At 50.0% G+C, this 14,790-nt stretch overlaps 5 protein-coding genes across 13 annotated transcripts in view; 1 reads left to right on the top strand and 4 right to left on the bottom strand.

Annotated features, from left to right (window-relative positions):
• The window catches only part of Nuak (Nuak family kinase 1), a 38,043-nt gene extending 31,553 nt beyond the window's left edge, over window positions 1–6,490 (bottom strand). For 3 of the 9 annotated variants that reach the window (XM_017244774.3, XM_017244769.3, XM_017244749.3), the window contains exon 1: window positions 5,898–6,490. The gene's annotated coding sequence lies outside the window, so the exon portion shown is untranslated. The remainder of the gene's footprint in view (window positions 1–5,897) is intronic. The other 6 variants (XM_017244799.3, XM_070281270.1, XM_070281269.1 and 3 more) reach the window with 4 other exon arrangements.
• A 275-nt stretch (window positions 6,491–6,765) lies between these two features.
• On the bottom strand, window positions 6,766–8,440 carry pont (RuvB-like helicase pontin). The gene is made up of 2 exons (XM_017244088.3): window positions 7,247–8,440; window positions 6,766–7,192 (listed from the first exon to the last, which is right to left on the bottom strand). Exons 1-2 carry the CDS (start codon window positions 8,260–8,262, stop codon window positions 6,838–6,840), a joined length of 1,371 nt encoding a protein of 456 aa, XP_017099577.1. The 5' UTR covers window positions 8,263–8,440; the 3' UTR covers window positions 6,766–6,837.
• A 47-nt stretch (window positions 8,441–8,487) lies between these two features.
• Sirt6 (sirtuin 6) lies at window positions 8,488–9,800 on the top strand. Its single transcript, XM_017244173.3, is given in 2 exon segments — window positions 8,488–8,689; window positions 8,692–9,800. Coding segments are annotated over 2 exon segments (987 nt in total). The 5' UTR covers window positions 8,488–8,601; the 3' UTR covers window positions 9,591–9,800.
• Window positions 9,801–10,060: 260 nt separating this feature from the next.
• LOC108121521 (uncharacterized) lies at window positions 10,061–10,840 on the bottom strand. Its single transcript, XM_017235663.2, has one exon. The coding sequence runs from the start codon at window positions 10,838–10,840 to the stop codon at window positions 10,061–10,063; it is 780 nt and encodes a 259-aa protein (XP_017091152.2).
• A 399-nt stretch (window positions 10,841–11,239) lies between these two features.
• LOC108121599 (glycine dehydrogenase (decarboxylating), mitochondrial) lies at window positions 11,240–14,691 on the bottom strand. Its single transcript, XM_017235830.3, has 5 exons — window positions 14,441–14,691; window positions 14,310–14,388; window positions 13,608–14,134; window positions 11,483–13,546; window positions 11,240–11,428 (listed from the first exon to the last, which is right to left on the bottom strand). The coding sequence occupies exons 1-5, from the start codon at window positions 14,615–14,617 to the stop codon at window positions 11,318–11,320; spliced, it is 2,958 nt and encodes a 985-aa protein (XP_017091319.2). The 5' UTR covers window positions 14,618–14,691; the 3' UTR covers window positions 11,240–11,317.
• Between the last annotated feature and the right edge of the window lie 99 nt (window positions 14,692–14,790).

Genomic DNA, 14,790 nt, shown 5'->3' on the forward strand with positions numbered 1-14,790 from the left:
TGCGAACTTTGCCCCTTTCCGAATGGGTTGCCCTTTTTGCATTATTTTATTTATACTTTTACCGCCCACCACCCCCTGTACATAGCCACGTATATGGAGTACATATGTAAGAGGCAGAGCTATTTACAGTTATTTATGCGTGGCATGCAGGTCGGTGGTACATACGGGCTTCCGCATCTCTTTTTGATGAGCCTGCCTTTTAGCCAGATCTTAAATGATTGCGTATGAGGTCCTTTTGGTCCTTGTAGTGCTTTGCTTGCAAGGAAGCCCCAAGAATCAATCACCCGCCGCCACAGCCTTCGGATGTCGATTCGGGTGGCAGGAAAACCTTCCAGCAGGGCTTCCAAAGCGAGTCATAACAATGGCAGTCTTAGATGCATTCCCACAATATCCTTTCATTTAGTGGGTTTGGCATCTGCTGATGGCAGAACCCCACTGGAGGAATCCACAGTAACTGCCTTTAAAGCTAAAGTGATCCAGACCACATCTTAAAAATGTGCATAAAAATTCATTCCGAGAGACCATCATCCGGAGGTCCTGCCGAAGTCGCCGACAAATGTGTGTAACCAGGGAGCCAGCTCCTTGAACTTTATGGCCAGGATAAAGGCAACAGAAGACAAGGGCCAACAAAAGGATGTCGATGGCTGACTGCACAGCCCTCCTCCCGCAACCTCCAAACAAACAACTCATCCAACTGGCATCCTCCTCCTCCTCCACTTGACTGAAAGCAGGCATTAAGCTCCCATGGGAATCTATCTGAAGATGGATACTCTAACTGCAGCTCAATATTAAATAAAAAGGTGGATGCAGGTGAGCCATCAGCCGAGATCATAGAGTTGGAGTTGGCCTACGATATCTGGTAATAGAAGTACCCTGAGGGAGCGCCACAATAGCCAAGTCTCCGTACGTGTCTCACTCTGTGGATTTCATTAAGCGAGCAAGTAGGTTCCCTTCCAGGAGGAGCCGAGTGGGAGTGGGAGCTGCGGCTAGAGAAGCTACTCGAGTCAAAAGCGAGTCCCGGCGGCACCTCAACGAGCTAACAAAGTGCCGAGGCTGCCAGGTGAGGGGGATCCTCTGGGGAGCTCCTCCTTTGTTTGGGTGCGAGCTGGTGCAGTGCCTCCAGAGTGCTCCTCCACTGCAATATTCGAGCGAAAATATTTCCGCCAGCAACACTTGTGCTCGAGCGGGTCAGCCCAGCACCGCCCACAACGTTTCACAAATTCAATTTACTTAACGGCCGGGAGGGGTGGGGGAGGAGGGGGTTGGAGAGGCTAAAACTAAACTCGCTTTGGCCAAATCAAATTAAAATCAATTAAAATTAACAAGCCAGCGCTGCCACCAAAGCCTCGACCAGCACCCTACACTAAAAAGAAATTCTGGTACAGTATCCTTATAGAGGACCTGTTAGGACATGTATTTTTAATAATATATTTTTTAAGGCAAAAGACCAATGAATTTTTTCGAGTGCACGCCACCGCAAGAAAGCTTCGGCCAACGCCGACGCAAACTGCGCTGCGACTGCGGCATGCCAAGCGCATGAATCATGCATTTTTTGCTTCTTCTTGCCAGGGCGCTCTTCTGTCTCACCTCCGCTAGGTGTCGGCTGCTTTGGCGGCAAAGGTGCGGCACGGCCCCCCTGAAAGTCGGTGATAAGGGCAGACTTCTGGGCAGCTCTCCCACCGCAACGACAAACACCGTTATTGAGCGAGTAAGTGACTTGGCGAAAAAGAGAGTAAAAGTGAGTGGAAAGAGGAGAGTGGGAGGAGGGAGTGAAGCACCTTATATAGGAGTCCATAAGTTCGAGACCCTTATCGGCACGTACTTTCGATAAACGAGTCACCTTAGGAATCCATTCCCCCAGAAAGTGAATATGCAGTTGGCTTTCCCCGATCGACTGTTTGTTTCTCTCTCTCTCTGTAGAGATGAGCAGAGAGCAGTGGGGAGCGAGAGCTGAGTCACCTCGGTGCTTTTAGCGGCCCACTCACCTGGCGCTGCCCACTCTAATGGCCGAAGGTGTTGATCGGTGATCGGTGCTGCGGGCGACCGATAGCCGGATGGCTGGAGAGACAACAACTAAAGTGAGAGATTAATTAGGAACGTGCTGCTGGCTGGCTGGCGCCACCTAGCTGGGCCGCTGAAGCGCAACCGAGAGCTCATCATGCTTGATTTTGGGCCGCCACCCTGCCACCCCGCCACCCCCCGCCAACGATGGCAAGACAAGCAGAAAATTGTGTTAGAAACGTTTCAGTTTTTCATTTTGTGTCTGCGGTGCACATCTTGTGTTGTTTTTCAATTTTTATTGGCACAAGGTCTACAGAAGAGCAAGAAGAAGACAAGAGAAGACGAGGCACAAATGGCAAAGTTTATTATGCCATGGCGAGACTACTACATGGATGTGGTTTAGTGGGTGGCCCGAATGAAACACGCTCGTCACTGCTTCGGGGAAAATGTAATTTACTGGCAAATTGGGTTCAACTTTTATTTTATCACCTTTTTAGAGGGAAATTTCTTTCAGTGCTTCTCTGTCAAAACCAATTTCAAAATCCTCTCCCATTTACAGTTACTGGCTCCAACAAGGAGCTCAAGACATGAACGCACACGTGCACAAAGCTCAAGCTAAGACGGGAGGAGAAAGAGGGGGGGTGCAAGAGCGAGACGCGCTCAGCTGAGCACATGACGCTTTTAAAGCGCGACTTGAGGCGTGGGCGATTTGACGAGCTCCAGCTCACGTCATAGTTCTCTTTGCCACCAACACCAGTGCACGGGAGTCTATGGGCAGTGTGTGTTGGTGTCTTGGCCATACAAATTTTTGTGTGGTCTGGCTTTGTGTGGGTGGCGCTTACAAGGTTGCTTTCTGGTTACCGCTGCCGCTGCTGCTGCCGCTGTACATTCACAAAGCCAGCGCCAAAGGCAGAACGCAGCTGTTGCTTTTGTTTGGCAGCCCAGCAGAATGTTTTTTGTTGAAAGCCGCTGCCACTAAAACCTCTTCTCCCACACGCACAGTGGGCGCAACCTTGCGAAGGGCAAACAAAAAACCAAGACGGAGAGATGCTAGAGGGCGGTGGGGGAGGGATGTTGTACTGACTGATCGGGTATACCTCAGTAAAATTGGTATATGTGCAAGATTTGTTTTCTATATTTCTCCCATTTTATTAGCTCTAGAAGTGTTTTGAGTACACACGATTTTTCTCCGATGTCCCTCAATTACACATCATTTATTAGTTTCTTATCTGTCCCCATCCTATTGCCCATCCTATCCCAAAGAATAACGAAAGGAGGGGAATTTAATAGAAAGTTGATATATGTGCAAAAAGCTTCATTCACGTTTGGAGTGGGTTCCGGCAAGGTCCTAGTAAAACAAAGATAACAAATTTGACTGTTTACATTTTAAAATTTAATTAAAAATTATCTTGAGCTATAAAAAATAGGCTTGCGTTAAATAAATTGTATTAAATATCAAAAATGCCACGAGCAACCGAATTATCTAAAGAAGAGCAGATCCAAATAAGAACTATGGCTGACTGTGGCGTCAAAGTTGGTGCTATTGGTAAAACAATAAATGGGCTTCGAAACACTGTAGGAAACTTTTTAAAGTCACCCCAAAAATATGCCGAAAACAATCGCAAAGGTGCAATTCCAAAGATTGATAACCGCACTAAGCGGCACATTAGAGCTTTGGCATCTGCCAAAAATTTGAGCTGTGCCAAAATTAAGGCACAATTGAAGTTACCAATATGTAGGCAACGGGTGTAACAAATTTGCCGAAAAGATTTGCATCTCACATACGAAGCAAAGGTCCCGAAACCTAAGCTATTGCGGCGGCATAAAATGGCTCGACTAGCCTATTAGGAGAAATTTAAATTTTGGACCACCGAATTCCAAAATGTCATCTTCGTGATGAAAAAAAATTTAATTTAGATGGCCAAGATGGAAATCAAAAGTATTGGCGAGACCCCAGGCATCCCAGACAAACTTGCAACAGACGCAACCATGGTGGTGATTCCCTTATGGTATAGGCAGCCTTTAGTTACTTCGAGAAATCGCCTATATGCTTTGTGCCATGTCGCATGAACGCGGAAACGTATACTAATCTCTTGGAAAGTGAGCTAGTACCATTTTCCGAAGAGTTTCATCCCGGAAATTTTTTTCTTTCAACAGGACAACGCTCCTATACACGTAGCGCGGTGTACGAAGACGTTTCTGGAAAGTAAATCTATCGATTTGATGCAGTGGCCAGCTTTAAGTCCGGACTTAAATCCGATCGAGGATCTTTGGGGCATCCTGTCAGTAAAAGTTTTCGGAGGTGGAACGAAATTTAAGACCCTTAAGGAATTAAAGGCGGCCATTGTTAATGAATGGGCATCCATTGATATAGCTGTCCTCCAAAACTTGGCAAATTCAATGCCGAAGCGATTGAAATTATTAGATTAGCAAAAAGGAGACACGATACTATATTAATTAAAAAGTTAACTTATATTACAAATTTATATAATATTTTTTTTGTCACTTAAATAGTTTTGCACATATATCAATTTTCTATGAATAATAGTTTTAAGTTCCTATATAAATATCAAACAATGATCTATCAAATATATGTTAAGTTCATTCAATTTGTACATTTACTACCTACATATATAAAATGAATAAAAAAATCTAACATGAAGGAGTTAGAAAAAAATCAAGAAAAACACGTTGCACATTTATCAATTTTACTGAGGTACTAGCGGGTTTCTACTGTACTGCACAGGACCATAAATAACAACGAGCCGCGACTCTGACGTTAAGTAGCTTAGCGTTCTGAAGGAAAAACAAGGGCCATAACCACTACCACTACAGACTGGAATGGCAGTACAACTACATATATTTCAGCTCGCAGTTGACTTCATGGAGCTAATTGCCAGCAAATGGCCAGCATAAATTCGCATTTTGGCCAACAACAAAAAATAATCAAATTAAAACAAAGAAACTGCGCCGCTAGTAGGTAGTTCATTAACGTCAACAGCCCCTCGGCCAAGTCGCTTTTGGCCCGAAATTCGAAATATAAACATTTTCCAACTCGAAATATAAACACCCTCCAAGATTCAGAACAGAAATGTAATTATTTTCAATATAATACCCATTCAGAGGATATTAAAGAGGAAATATAGAAATTAATTTCGCAAACATGACTGTATGGAAAGCAGATTAAGGCCAAAACAGCGGGCCAGAAATAAAACTTGGCAACGATCGGGTGAGAGAGCCGGTGAGCGAGAGGAAAGTGGCCACTGGCCAGAGAGCCGCATGCGAGTGGGCGGATCTGCTGCAGGCGGCCCATAAAACTGTTCTGTTTTGGGCCTCTTGGCCAACAGCAGTGGCCTGCAAGCCGCCTCGAGTTCGCCAGCGAGTTCATCGCTTGGCTTTGTTTGTTGTTGTTGTTTTTGCGGGAATTTATGGCTTGATTTATGGCCCGCTCGGCTCGGGTCTGGCTCTCTCTCCGCCGCCAAAGCGTGCGTGCGAGCGAGACGGGGCAACTGGTTACGCACAGAAAATCAAATCACAACGTATGCTGGCAATTAATTCTCGCAGACCCCCCCCCCCCCCCCCCCCTCCTCCCACCACCCCCTAAGCCATTCATAATAAAACAAACACAGATGGAATTCCAATAAGAATGGTACGACTTTCGCTTTCCTCCGCGGGTTCGCGGGTTCGACGGGCCCTCGGAAAGAGACAATGATAGGAGAAATTATGTAATTCCCGAGTTCGTGCTACTTAAATAATAATAACAGTTAATGCAAAAAAAGAAAAAAAAGAAAAGTGTAACAGCAGCACCCACACTGATTGTCTGATTGGGAGGTGCGGCCTCCACACATACACACACCCACCATTACTCAGGCGCACGCACACAGGCTCGCACTTACCTTCTGTGCTTTCTGTTGTTGTCGCTTGCTTTCTCTCCCCGCTCTCCTATTGGGGCTCATTCATCCCGAATGTTTCCATTTTCCATTGATCCTGCCATCAGGAGCGCCTCTCTCTCCCCTGCTGTTCCCTATTCCTAGGCGAGAACGCCCTCACATGTGCGGATGTAATGGCTAATTGCGCTGTCGCTGGTTGTTAGGAGGGGGTGGGAGGGGGCCTTGACAAAAACAACTCGTCGCGGGCCGTGTGACACTTTGTTATGATTTCATATTACTTTGCGACGAGTGCTGGGAATTGAAGAAAGCACACAAACACACACACACACAGTGGCACACACACTGGCACGCACACGGATGCAGCTGGGACCGGCAAAGCGTTGTTTTTGTACGCGAGACGCCACCGCACGCCTACGCCACGAAGAAAGCTATCTCGTATCTCGCGGATATTCACTTCATGCACTCTGTGGGCGGAGCAGGCGCCTCCACTTCCCGACGCCGCTTTCAGGGACAACGATTTTCGAGGAAATCCCAAAATCCAAACGGCGACCAAGCGCTTCACGTGCGTTCGCGTCGGCGGTGGGCGAGAAAAAACATTTTCCCCCAAGTGGGTTTTTACCACTCGCTTTTTTTCGAGTGTTTTGGTTCGAGTCGAGCGCGGTTGCAGTTGCACCCGAGCGAGAGGCGGCTATGGGATCCACTATTGACCTCTCGCTCGTTACAACGTGTTGCGTTGGGTGGAATCGGGCCAGAACGAGAGATCCGACATTCCGTCCCTGTCCTGTCATACGCAACATGTTGCGTCGCGAACCGGTTCATGAACCGGTTAAGCTATAGCCCAAAGAACGAATCATTATGCTGTTTATAACACTGATTATACCCGCTAATATTCATATTCTTTATTTGAAATCGGTGCGAATGGAATTATAATCGGAACGTGAAAACCTTACAACATAAACTTATTGTTCTTCTCAGAGAGGTGCTTCGAGGAGCGCTTGGCGTCGAGGAACAGCGAGTGCACGTCCTCGATGTCGTCCTTTGTGATCTGGTTGCGCCCATTGACCTTGCACATCTGGTGGGCGGGGGTCAGCAGCTGGACGGCGTAGCGCAGCGTGGAGCTGGTTCCGATCTCGCTGAGGCGCCCGAAGGCGGTCTCCTCCAGTTGCAGGCCCTCGGTCTGGGCGCGCAGCTTGATGATCTGCTCCATGTCGGCCGTGGAGTACAGCAAAGTGCGGATGATGAGCAGACGGTCCAGCAGGTCCAGCGGAATGCCGTGAGGCGATATGATGTCGGTGGTGCCACTGAAAGACATACCATGTTATGGCATTCAAAGCCTTGACTTGAATCCCACTTACCGAATGACGCAGCGCCCGCGATTGGTGGCAAATATAACAATGGGAGCTATGGGCGACTCCAGGGACTTGTGCAGATAGGTGAAGGTCTCGAGGTCCAGCATGTGGATCTCGTCGATGAAGAGAACGCCGGGCACGAGCTCCGCTATGCCCTGGTCAATATACTTGTTCACCACTTTGTTGATCTCCATGCGCAGCTTGTCGGTGATTTCGGTCTTCTTGGGCTTCATCAGCTGGCCCATCATGGAGAGCACGTCCTGGCCGCCTTGCGGACGAGCGTTGGCCACGTCCAGGTCATGCAGAGTCACGTCCTGAATCACCTCCTTCTTCTTGTGGACATCTCCCTTCGGTAGGGGCACATACTCCTCCGTCTCCAGGTCGAACTCTGTGGCATAGGTGTCACTGCGTCCTTGGCGCTTCACAGCACCGCTGTTGGCTTCTATGTAGATGACATCGCCCACTTCGACCTTTTCCTTTTGGAGAGCATCAAAGATGCTGGGGTCCAACTTAAGCTGCTTGGTTCCCTTGGCGGTTTTCAAGCCAATGACCACGTTGCTAATGGTCTTACCATAGCCGCCCATGGGATTCTCTGATTCCACGGGTGTGAGTTCGGTCACTTCGCCCTCGTACACCTCCTTGGTCTCGCGGATGCGCAAGCCGATGGAGCGGCGGAAGTTCTCCATTAGGACCTCGGTCTTTTTGATTTCGTTGCTGAAGACCTCAGAGCCGACCATCGGGCAGAAGGGTACTTTGTTGCCCAGCTCCTGCGCAATTGCCAGGGCAATGGCTGTTTTTCCGGTTCCCGGGGGCCCGGCGAGAAGCAGAGCTCGCCCTGCCATTTTCTTCGACTTGATTAAATCCACGACGATGCCGGCCGCTTCGCGGGCTGCCTTTTGACCCACCAGACCGGCGGCGCTCTGGAGGGCAGCTCCATTCTCGTCCAATCCCAGTCCCTTCACGTGGCTGTGGGCTGCGATGCGCTGGGTGCGCACGGTGCTCTTGACTTCCTCGATCTTCATGACTCTGTATGTCCTCCTGACCTGGCTGGCTGCTTTTCACTCAATGAAGGGGTGGAGATCAGCGGTGTTGAATCGATCAAACAAACAGTTTTGTTACCACAGTCACGAAAGTTTGTTTTCTGTTTGCCGGCAAGTTGAAATTGGAAACAGAAGCACACTTTGGTTCGATAAACGAGAGGGATGGAAATATATCAAAATATCGATATATCGATACGTCAGGGCTGGCTAAAGTTCCTTCTTTGGTTTTGTTCATCAAACGCGGCTTGGTCATATTCTTCGATGTAAACAAAACGAAAAGGAAAAGAAACATAAACAAATACAAAAGTTGAGTAGTCCATCATGAGCTGCAACTACGCAGACGGACTTTCTGATTATGATGACAAGGGAGTCCTGGGAGCCCCCGAATCCTTCGACTCGGACGAGGAGGTGTTTCCAAATGCCGGCAACTCGCCGACTGGATAAGGCAATCGGGTCATGTGGTCTTGCACACGGGAGCGGGAATCAGTACCTCAGCGGGAATACCGGACTTCAGGGGACCACGAGGCGTTTGGACTCTTCAGGAGAAAGGAGAAAAACCCGACTTTAACGTGTCCTTCGACGAGGCGAAGCCGACCAAGACCCACATGGCTATTCTCGCCCTGGTGGCTAGTGGCCACGTCCAGTATGTTGTCTCGCAAAATATCGACGGACTGCACCTAAAGTCGGGCCTGGACAGGCGGTATCTCTCCGAGCTGCACGGCAACATCTACATCGAGCAGTGCAAGAAGTGCCGGCGGCAATTTGTCAGGTCCTCGGCGGTTGAAACCGTCGGTCAGAAGTCTCTGAACCGGCCCTGCAAATCTTCCACAGACGCCCAGGGACGCAGCTGTCGAGCGGGAATCCTGTACGACAACGTATTGGACTGGGAACACGATCTGCCGGAGAAGGACCTCGAACTGGCTGTGATGCACTCTACCGTTGCCGATCTGAACATCGCCCTGGGCACCACCCTGCAAATTGTTCCCAGCGGGGATCTGCCACTGAAGAACCTCAAGCTTGGCGGAAAACTAGCGATTTGTAATCTCCAGCCTACGAAACACAATAAAAAGGCCAATCTCATAGTTTGTAGCTATGTGGACGAGGTGTTGTCGAAGGTCTGCAAACTATTGGGCGTAGAGATTCCCGAGTATTCCGAGTCTTCCGATCCCACCAAACAGCCGAGTCCCGCCGAGTGGACTATTGCTATGAAAAATGTAAATAGCTTCCACAAGGAGTACAAGGCAAAGGTTAAGGATTCTAAAGCAGAAGTTAAAAACGAACCCAAAGCTAAGAAAACTAAATGTCAGTAGTTTCATTAAAATAGGCGATTTAGCTCAGATGTAGACTATAAAGTTAGGAAATATTTGTAGGTGCATTTGGTAGTTATGTTTTAAAAGTAATCTCATTTTTGAACATAGTTATTTTAGATATAACTAAGAATTCGTGGAAATGGGTGGTAAAAAGATGAACGTTTGTAACCTTTAGAAGTCTATGTGTTTCATTTATGTTTGTTATCCGCTGAAAAACATTCTGTTTTTAGCCTAAAAGTCTGCAATTAAGGTAATTAAAGAATTACAATATAAGCCATATTGAGCTGCTGATTGGATTTGAAATAATTTATTTTTAAGTTGACATAAGACTTGATAAAACTTCACAAGTTCACAATATAAAAGATGTATTTATAAGAAATACAAAATACGACCTTTTCAAGATGTTTTTATAATTTTTTTTTACGTTTTTTAAATGCGAAAATTGCTTGCTTCCAATCAAAGATTAAAGCTTAAGCCTTGCAGTTGGCGTTCTCGAAATCCTTCGCTAAGGTCTGGTAGTAACCCACCAACTCGGCCATGCTCACGTTGGCCAGCAAGTCGTTGATCTTGGGAATCATAAAGTTCTGGTACAAAAAGTTGGTGAGGCCGGGCTGTATCTCCTGAAGAGCCAAGGGCACATATGTGTTCAACACACGGTTCCAGAAGTTGTTGGTGGAGATGTTCCAGAGGGTGTTCCAGTTGTCCATTTGCACGCCCGCCAGGTAGACCGACTGCTGGAAGTCGACGATGCGGAGGCCGGAGGAGTTAGTCAGGCTGTTGGCAAAGGTGTAGCTTCCCACGAAGCGGAGGTCGATGAGGGCTTCGTTGATGACGTCCTTCTGGCGAATGGGAATCTTGAAGCCACCGATGTTGATGAATCCCTCCAAGTCAGCGAAGCCGAGCACTTGGATCTTGGGGAAGAGAAGGTCGTAGGCGGCTTCGCCCGTCTTTCCGTAATCGCTAGCACTCAGCACCTGGAAGCCGTCGAGTCCTTCGATGCGGATGTTGGTCACATTGCCCACCACGGTGTAGTCGTCGGTAGTGTAGTTCAACTTGTAGAAGGGGGTTACCAAGGGAGCCAGCGCCGGGATGCCGTCGTAGCCGCAGGGCATGATGCTCCTGAAGGCCTCCAGGAAGCGGGTCATGGACGAGGTGAACTGCGCACTGCCCGGTTGCTGGACCACCGGAGTGGCGGAGGCGGCTGCCAGGCCCACAATGGCCAAGAGAAGAACTTGGGAGAAGGAAGTCATTTCAATGCTGGACTGGTTGCCGTACTGAAGGTGAATGGTCAGCGATCGAGGAGAAATCGCTTTTATAGGCCGCCCTTATCTGGGGGTGCAGCTTAATGGGCATTTGATCGATTGCATATCGATGGAATCGCATGGGCAAGTACACCCATGACTCACCCATGCTCGCGTGGCTCGGGGGGTTTCTTGGCCATCCATCGTTTGTCTAGTACTCGATAAAACCGTACAGTGTTTTAATTACAGTTTCTCCAACTACAGTGCTTATTGATGAGTTTTTATCAGTTGGGTGCATCAATTAGCTATCACCAGTTAGCTGGAAAGATATAAGCTCCTTAACTATAAGAGACTCCGCTCCAGATCGATCAAAAGTTCTCACATGTAAATATTGAAAATAAAGAATAATTGTCACGATAAACGCATAGGTTTTTATTAAAAAGTAATTATCAGTGAGGATTCGGTTTTTCTTAGTACTATGGTTTCTTATAAATCAGGTAGAATGGGCGGGCAGGTGCACACCAGGTGCTTATCGCCGTAGGCATCGTCAATCCTGCCCACCGTGGGCCAGATCTTGGCGTCGGGCTTCACAAAAATCTAAAAAGAAAGAAATTTTAGTTTTGAAAAGCTATCCCAATGAGAACTACTTACAGCTGGGAACGCGGCCTGCTCCCGAGTGTAGGGACGATCCCACTTGTCGGATATAACCTGGGCCTGGGTGTGAGGGGACATCTTGATGGGGTTCACCGCTTTATCCATGCGACCCGCCTCAATTTCGGCAATCTCCTCACGAATGGAAATCATGGCGTCGCAGAAGCGGTCCAGTTCCTCCTTGTCCTCCGATTCTGTCGGCTCGATCATCAAGGTTCCAGCCACCGGCCAAGACATAGTCGGGGCATGGAATCCGTAGTCCATCAGCCGCTTGGCCACATCAACGGTCTCGATGTTGGCGGTCTTCTTCAGATCCCGGATGTCCAGAATGAATTCGTGGGCCACCAGCTGGGAGTTGGGCGCCTTGTAGAGGGTCTTGTAGTGCTGCTCCAGTCGCTTGGACATGTAGTTGGCGTTCAGGATGGCCACCTGGGTGGCTCTCTTCAGGCCCCGACTGCCCATCAGCTTGATGTACGACCAGGATATGGGCAGGATGGCGGAGCTGCCGAAGGGAGCTGCGGAGACGACTCCGAAGCTGTGTTCCTCACTACTCAATGGGCTGATGACCGGATGACCCGGGAGGTAAGGCGCCAGGTGGGCTTTGACACCAATGGGCCCCATGCCAGGGCCGCCACCACCGTGGGGAATGCAGAAGGTCTTGTGGAGGTTCAGATGCGAGACATCGCTGCCGTAGTCTCCGGGGCGACACAGCCCCACTTGGGCGTTCATGTTTGCACCGTCCAGGTAGACTTGACCTCCGTGCTTGTGGATCAGGGTGCAGATTTCCGCCACGGTCTCCTCGAAGACGCCCATGGTGGAAGGATATGTTATCATCAGGCAGGACAGCTCGCTGGAGTGCTCCTCTGCCTTGGCTCTCAAGTGGGCCATGTCGATGGATCCATTGGACAAAATCCGGATGGGCTCCACCTTCATGCCCGCCATCTGAGCTGAGGCGGGATTGGTTCCGTGGGCAGAGATCGGAATAAGACAGATGTTTCGGTGGCCCTCATTGCGGTGCTCGTGATAGCTCCGAATGGCCCTCAGCCCAGCGTACTCTCCTTGGGCTCCGGAATTGGGCTGGAAGGAGATCTTGTCGTAGCCGGTAATCTCGCAAAGGTCTCGCTCGAGTTCGTTGAACATCTGGTGGAAGCCCTGGGCCTGCTCCACCGGTGCAAAGGGATGGATGTCGGTGAAGTGGCGGAAGGAGCACGGCATCATCTCCGTTGTAGAGTTCAGTTTCATGGTGCAAGATCCTAGAGGGATCATAGAGTGCACCAGCGAGATGTCCTTGTTCTCCAGTTTCTTCATATAGCGCACCATGCGGGATTCGCTGTGATAGCTCTGGAAGATGGGATGCTGCAGGAAGGGCGAGGTGCGCAGGAACTTGGAGTTCTCTATCGAGTTCTTTAAGACGTCGCGACGGGCCAGGATCTGCTCCACGCTGGTGTCTGCCTTGAAGACCCACAGAAGATCGTCCACATCCGCCACGCTCACAGTCTCGTCCAAAGCCACTCCCACTGTGCCATCTTCCAGGTAGCGAAGGTTGATCCGCTTGTGCTCCGAGCGCTCCTTCAGATCCTCGACCGCCAAGTCTCCGGAGAGCCTCACATTTAGCGTGTCAAAGAAGTTCTTGTTGACCACCTCGTGTCCCGCTCCCAGAAGTCCTGTCTGCAGGGTCAGGGTGAAGTGGTGGATGCGATTGGCCATGGCTTTGAGGCCCTCCGGTCCGTGGTAGATGGCGTACATGGCCGACATGTTGGCCAGCAGAGCCTGGGCCGTGCAGATGTTGCTCGTGGCCTTGTCCCGCCGGATGTGCTGCTCGCGGGTTTGCAAGGCCAGTCGGTAGGCGTCGTTGCCGTCCATGTCCCGCGTGACGCCAATCATGCGTCCCGGCATCAGTCGGACCAAGCTCTGTTTGCAGGCGAAGAATCCGGCATGGGGTCCGCCGTATCCCAGGGGCACGCCCAGACGCTGGGAGGTACCCACGGCAATATCGGCTCCAAACTCTGCCGGGGGACGAAGCAAAGTGAGCGAGAGAAGATCAGTGGCCACTACCACCAGGGTCTGGAATGGGAAAAGTAAATGAGAAAATCCTTCCAATCCTTTTTAGAACTTCATAACATACCCCGTTTTTCTTGGCCAGGGCTGCGATGTCCTCGAAATCCTTGACATCTCCATAGGTATCTGGATATTGAAGAAGAATGCCAGCCAGCTCCCGGCTGGGCAGATCGGCCTGCTCAATAGGACCCACCACAACCTCTAGCTCCAGAGCCTCGGCTCGAGTCCTGACCACGGAAAGTGTCTGCGGGTGGACCCGGTTGGAGAGGTACAGCTTCTTCCGCTTGTTGTGCCGGGTGGCCAGGCACATGGCCTCGGCGGCGGCGGTTCCCTCGTCCAGGAGCGACGCGTTGGCGACATCCAAGCCAGTGAGGTCGGAGACCAGAGTCTGGTAGTTCAGCAGCGACTCCAGACGGCCTTGGGCGATTTCCGGCTGGTAGGGTGTGTACTGAGTTGTCCATCCGGGATTCTCAAACATGTTCCGGATAATGGTGTGGGGCACATGGCAGTTGTGGTAGCCCATGCCGATGTAGGAGCGCCACAGCTGGTTCTTCAGCGAGATGTCGCGGATTCGACGGATCAGCTCGTGCTCGTCTGGGGGCAGAGAAGAAGGGGAAGTTGTTGTCACCCAGACATACTAGGGTGTAGATAAGGCGAGGTCTCGTGAACCCCGGCTTATCGCCGGACTATCAGCGCCTGCGAACACGCCAGGGGGTCCGGTTGCCTCACCACCTCGTCTATTTATGGGTGTAGAAAATAGCTAACTTACTCAAGGGCTTGTCCAGGTCGAGATCGCGCTTCAACTGGATGCTCTGGGGCACTGCCTTCTCGGTCAGCTCAGCCAGGGACTAAGGGATGAATCTTTATAGATGTTATGATTATATTGTAATAGGGTCTTACCTTGTAACCCAATGTGTCCAGCATGGCTACCACATCCGTCTTACGGGGCCCAATGTGACGACTGGGGAAGTCGGACTTGGTGGGGAACAGCACCTCCTCCACGGGGGTGGTGGCCAGGTAGCGGTGGCCACACCTCATCAGCAGGCTGTGGCCGCTTCTTCCCAAAAATCGCTGCATGGCTGAAGAGAGTAGGTTTCCAGGGGACGTCCACACCACGCGGATTTCAATCTGTGACTGATCCCAGACCCGAGGATTGGAAGCATCTTCCCGCTCGGCTGATAAGCCGGCTACTGATCTCGTCTTATCAGCTAGACGCGCTCGCCGATGGAAAATTTAACACTCGGTTTGGG

Source organism: Drosophila bipectinata, chromosome 3R, assembly GCF_030179905.1.
Source record: "Drosophila bipectinata strain 14024-0381.07 chromosome 3R, DbipHiC1v2, whole genome shotgun sequence".
Taxonomy (NCBI): Eukaryota; Metazoa; Arthropoda; class Insecta; order Diptera; family Drosophilidae; genus Drosophila; species Drosophila bipectinata.

Bases quoted from the DNA above. Each gene is read 5' to 3' on its own strand.
- pont (XM_017244088.3), bottom strand. From the start codon at position 8,262: ATGAAGATCGAGGAAGTCAAGAGCACCGTGCGCACCCAGCGCATCGCA. The intron at 7,193-7,246 runs GTAAGTGGGATT...TATGTCTTTCAG, and splicing joins CGCGGGCGCTGCGTCATTCG to TGGCACCACCGACATCATAT.
- LOC108121521 (XM_017235663.2), bottom strand. From the start codon at position 10,840: ATGACTTCCTTCTCCCAAGTTCTTCTCTTGGCCATTGTGGGCCTGGCA.
- LOC108121599 (XM_017235830.3), bottom strand. From the start codon at position 14,617: ATGCAGCGATTTTTGGGAAGAAGCGGCCACAGCCTGCTGATGAGGTGT. The intron at 14,389-14,440 runs GTAAGACCCTAT...TTCATCCCTTAG, and splicing joins TGGACACATTGGGTTACAAG to TCCCTGGCTGAGCTGACCGA. The intron at 11,429-11,482 runs GTAAGTAGTTCT...CTTTCTTTTTAG, and splicing joins AGCAGGCCGCGTTCCCAGCT to ATTTTTGTGAAGCCCGACGC.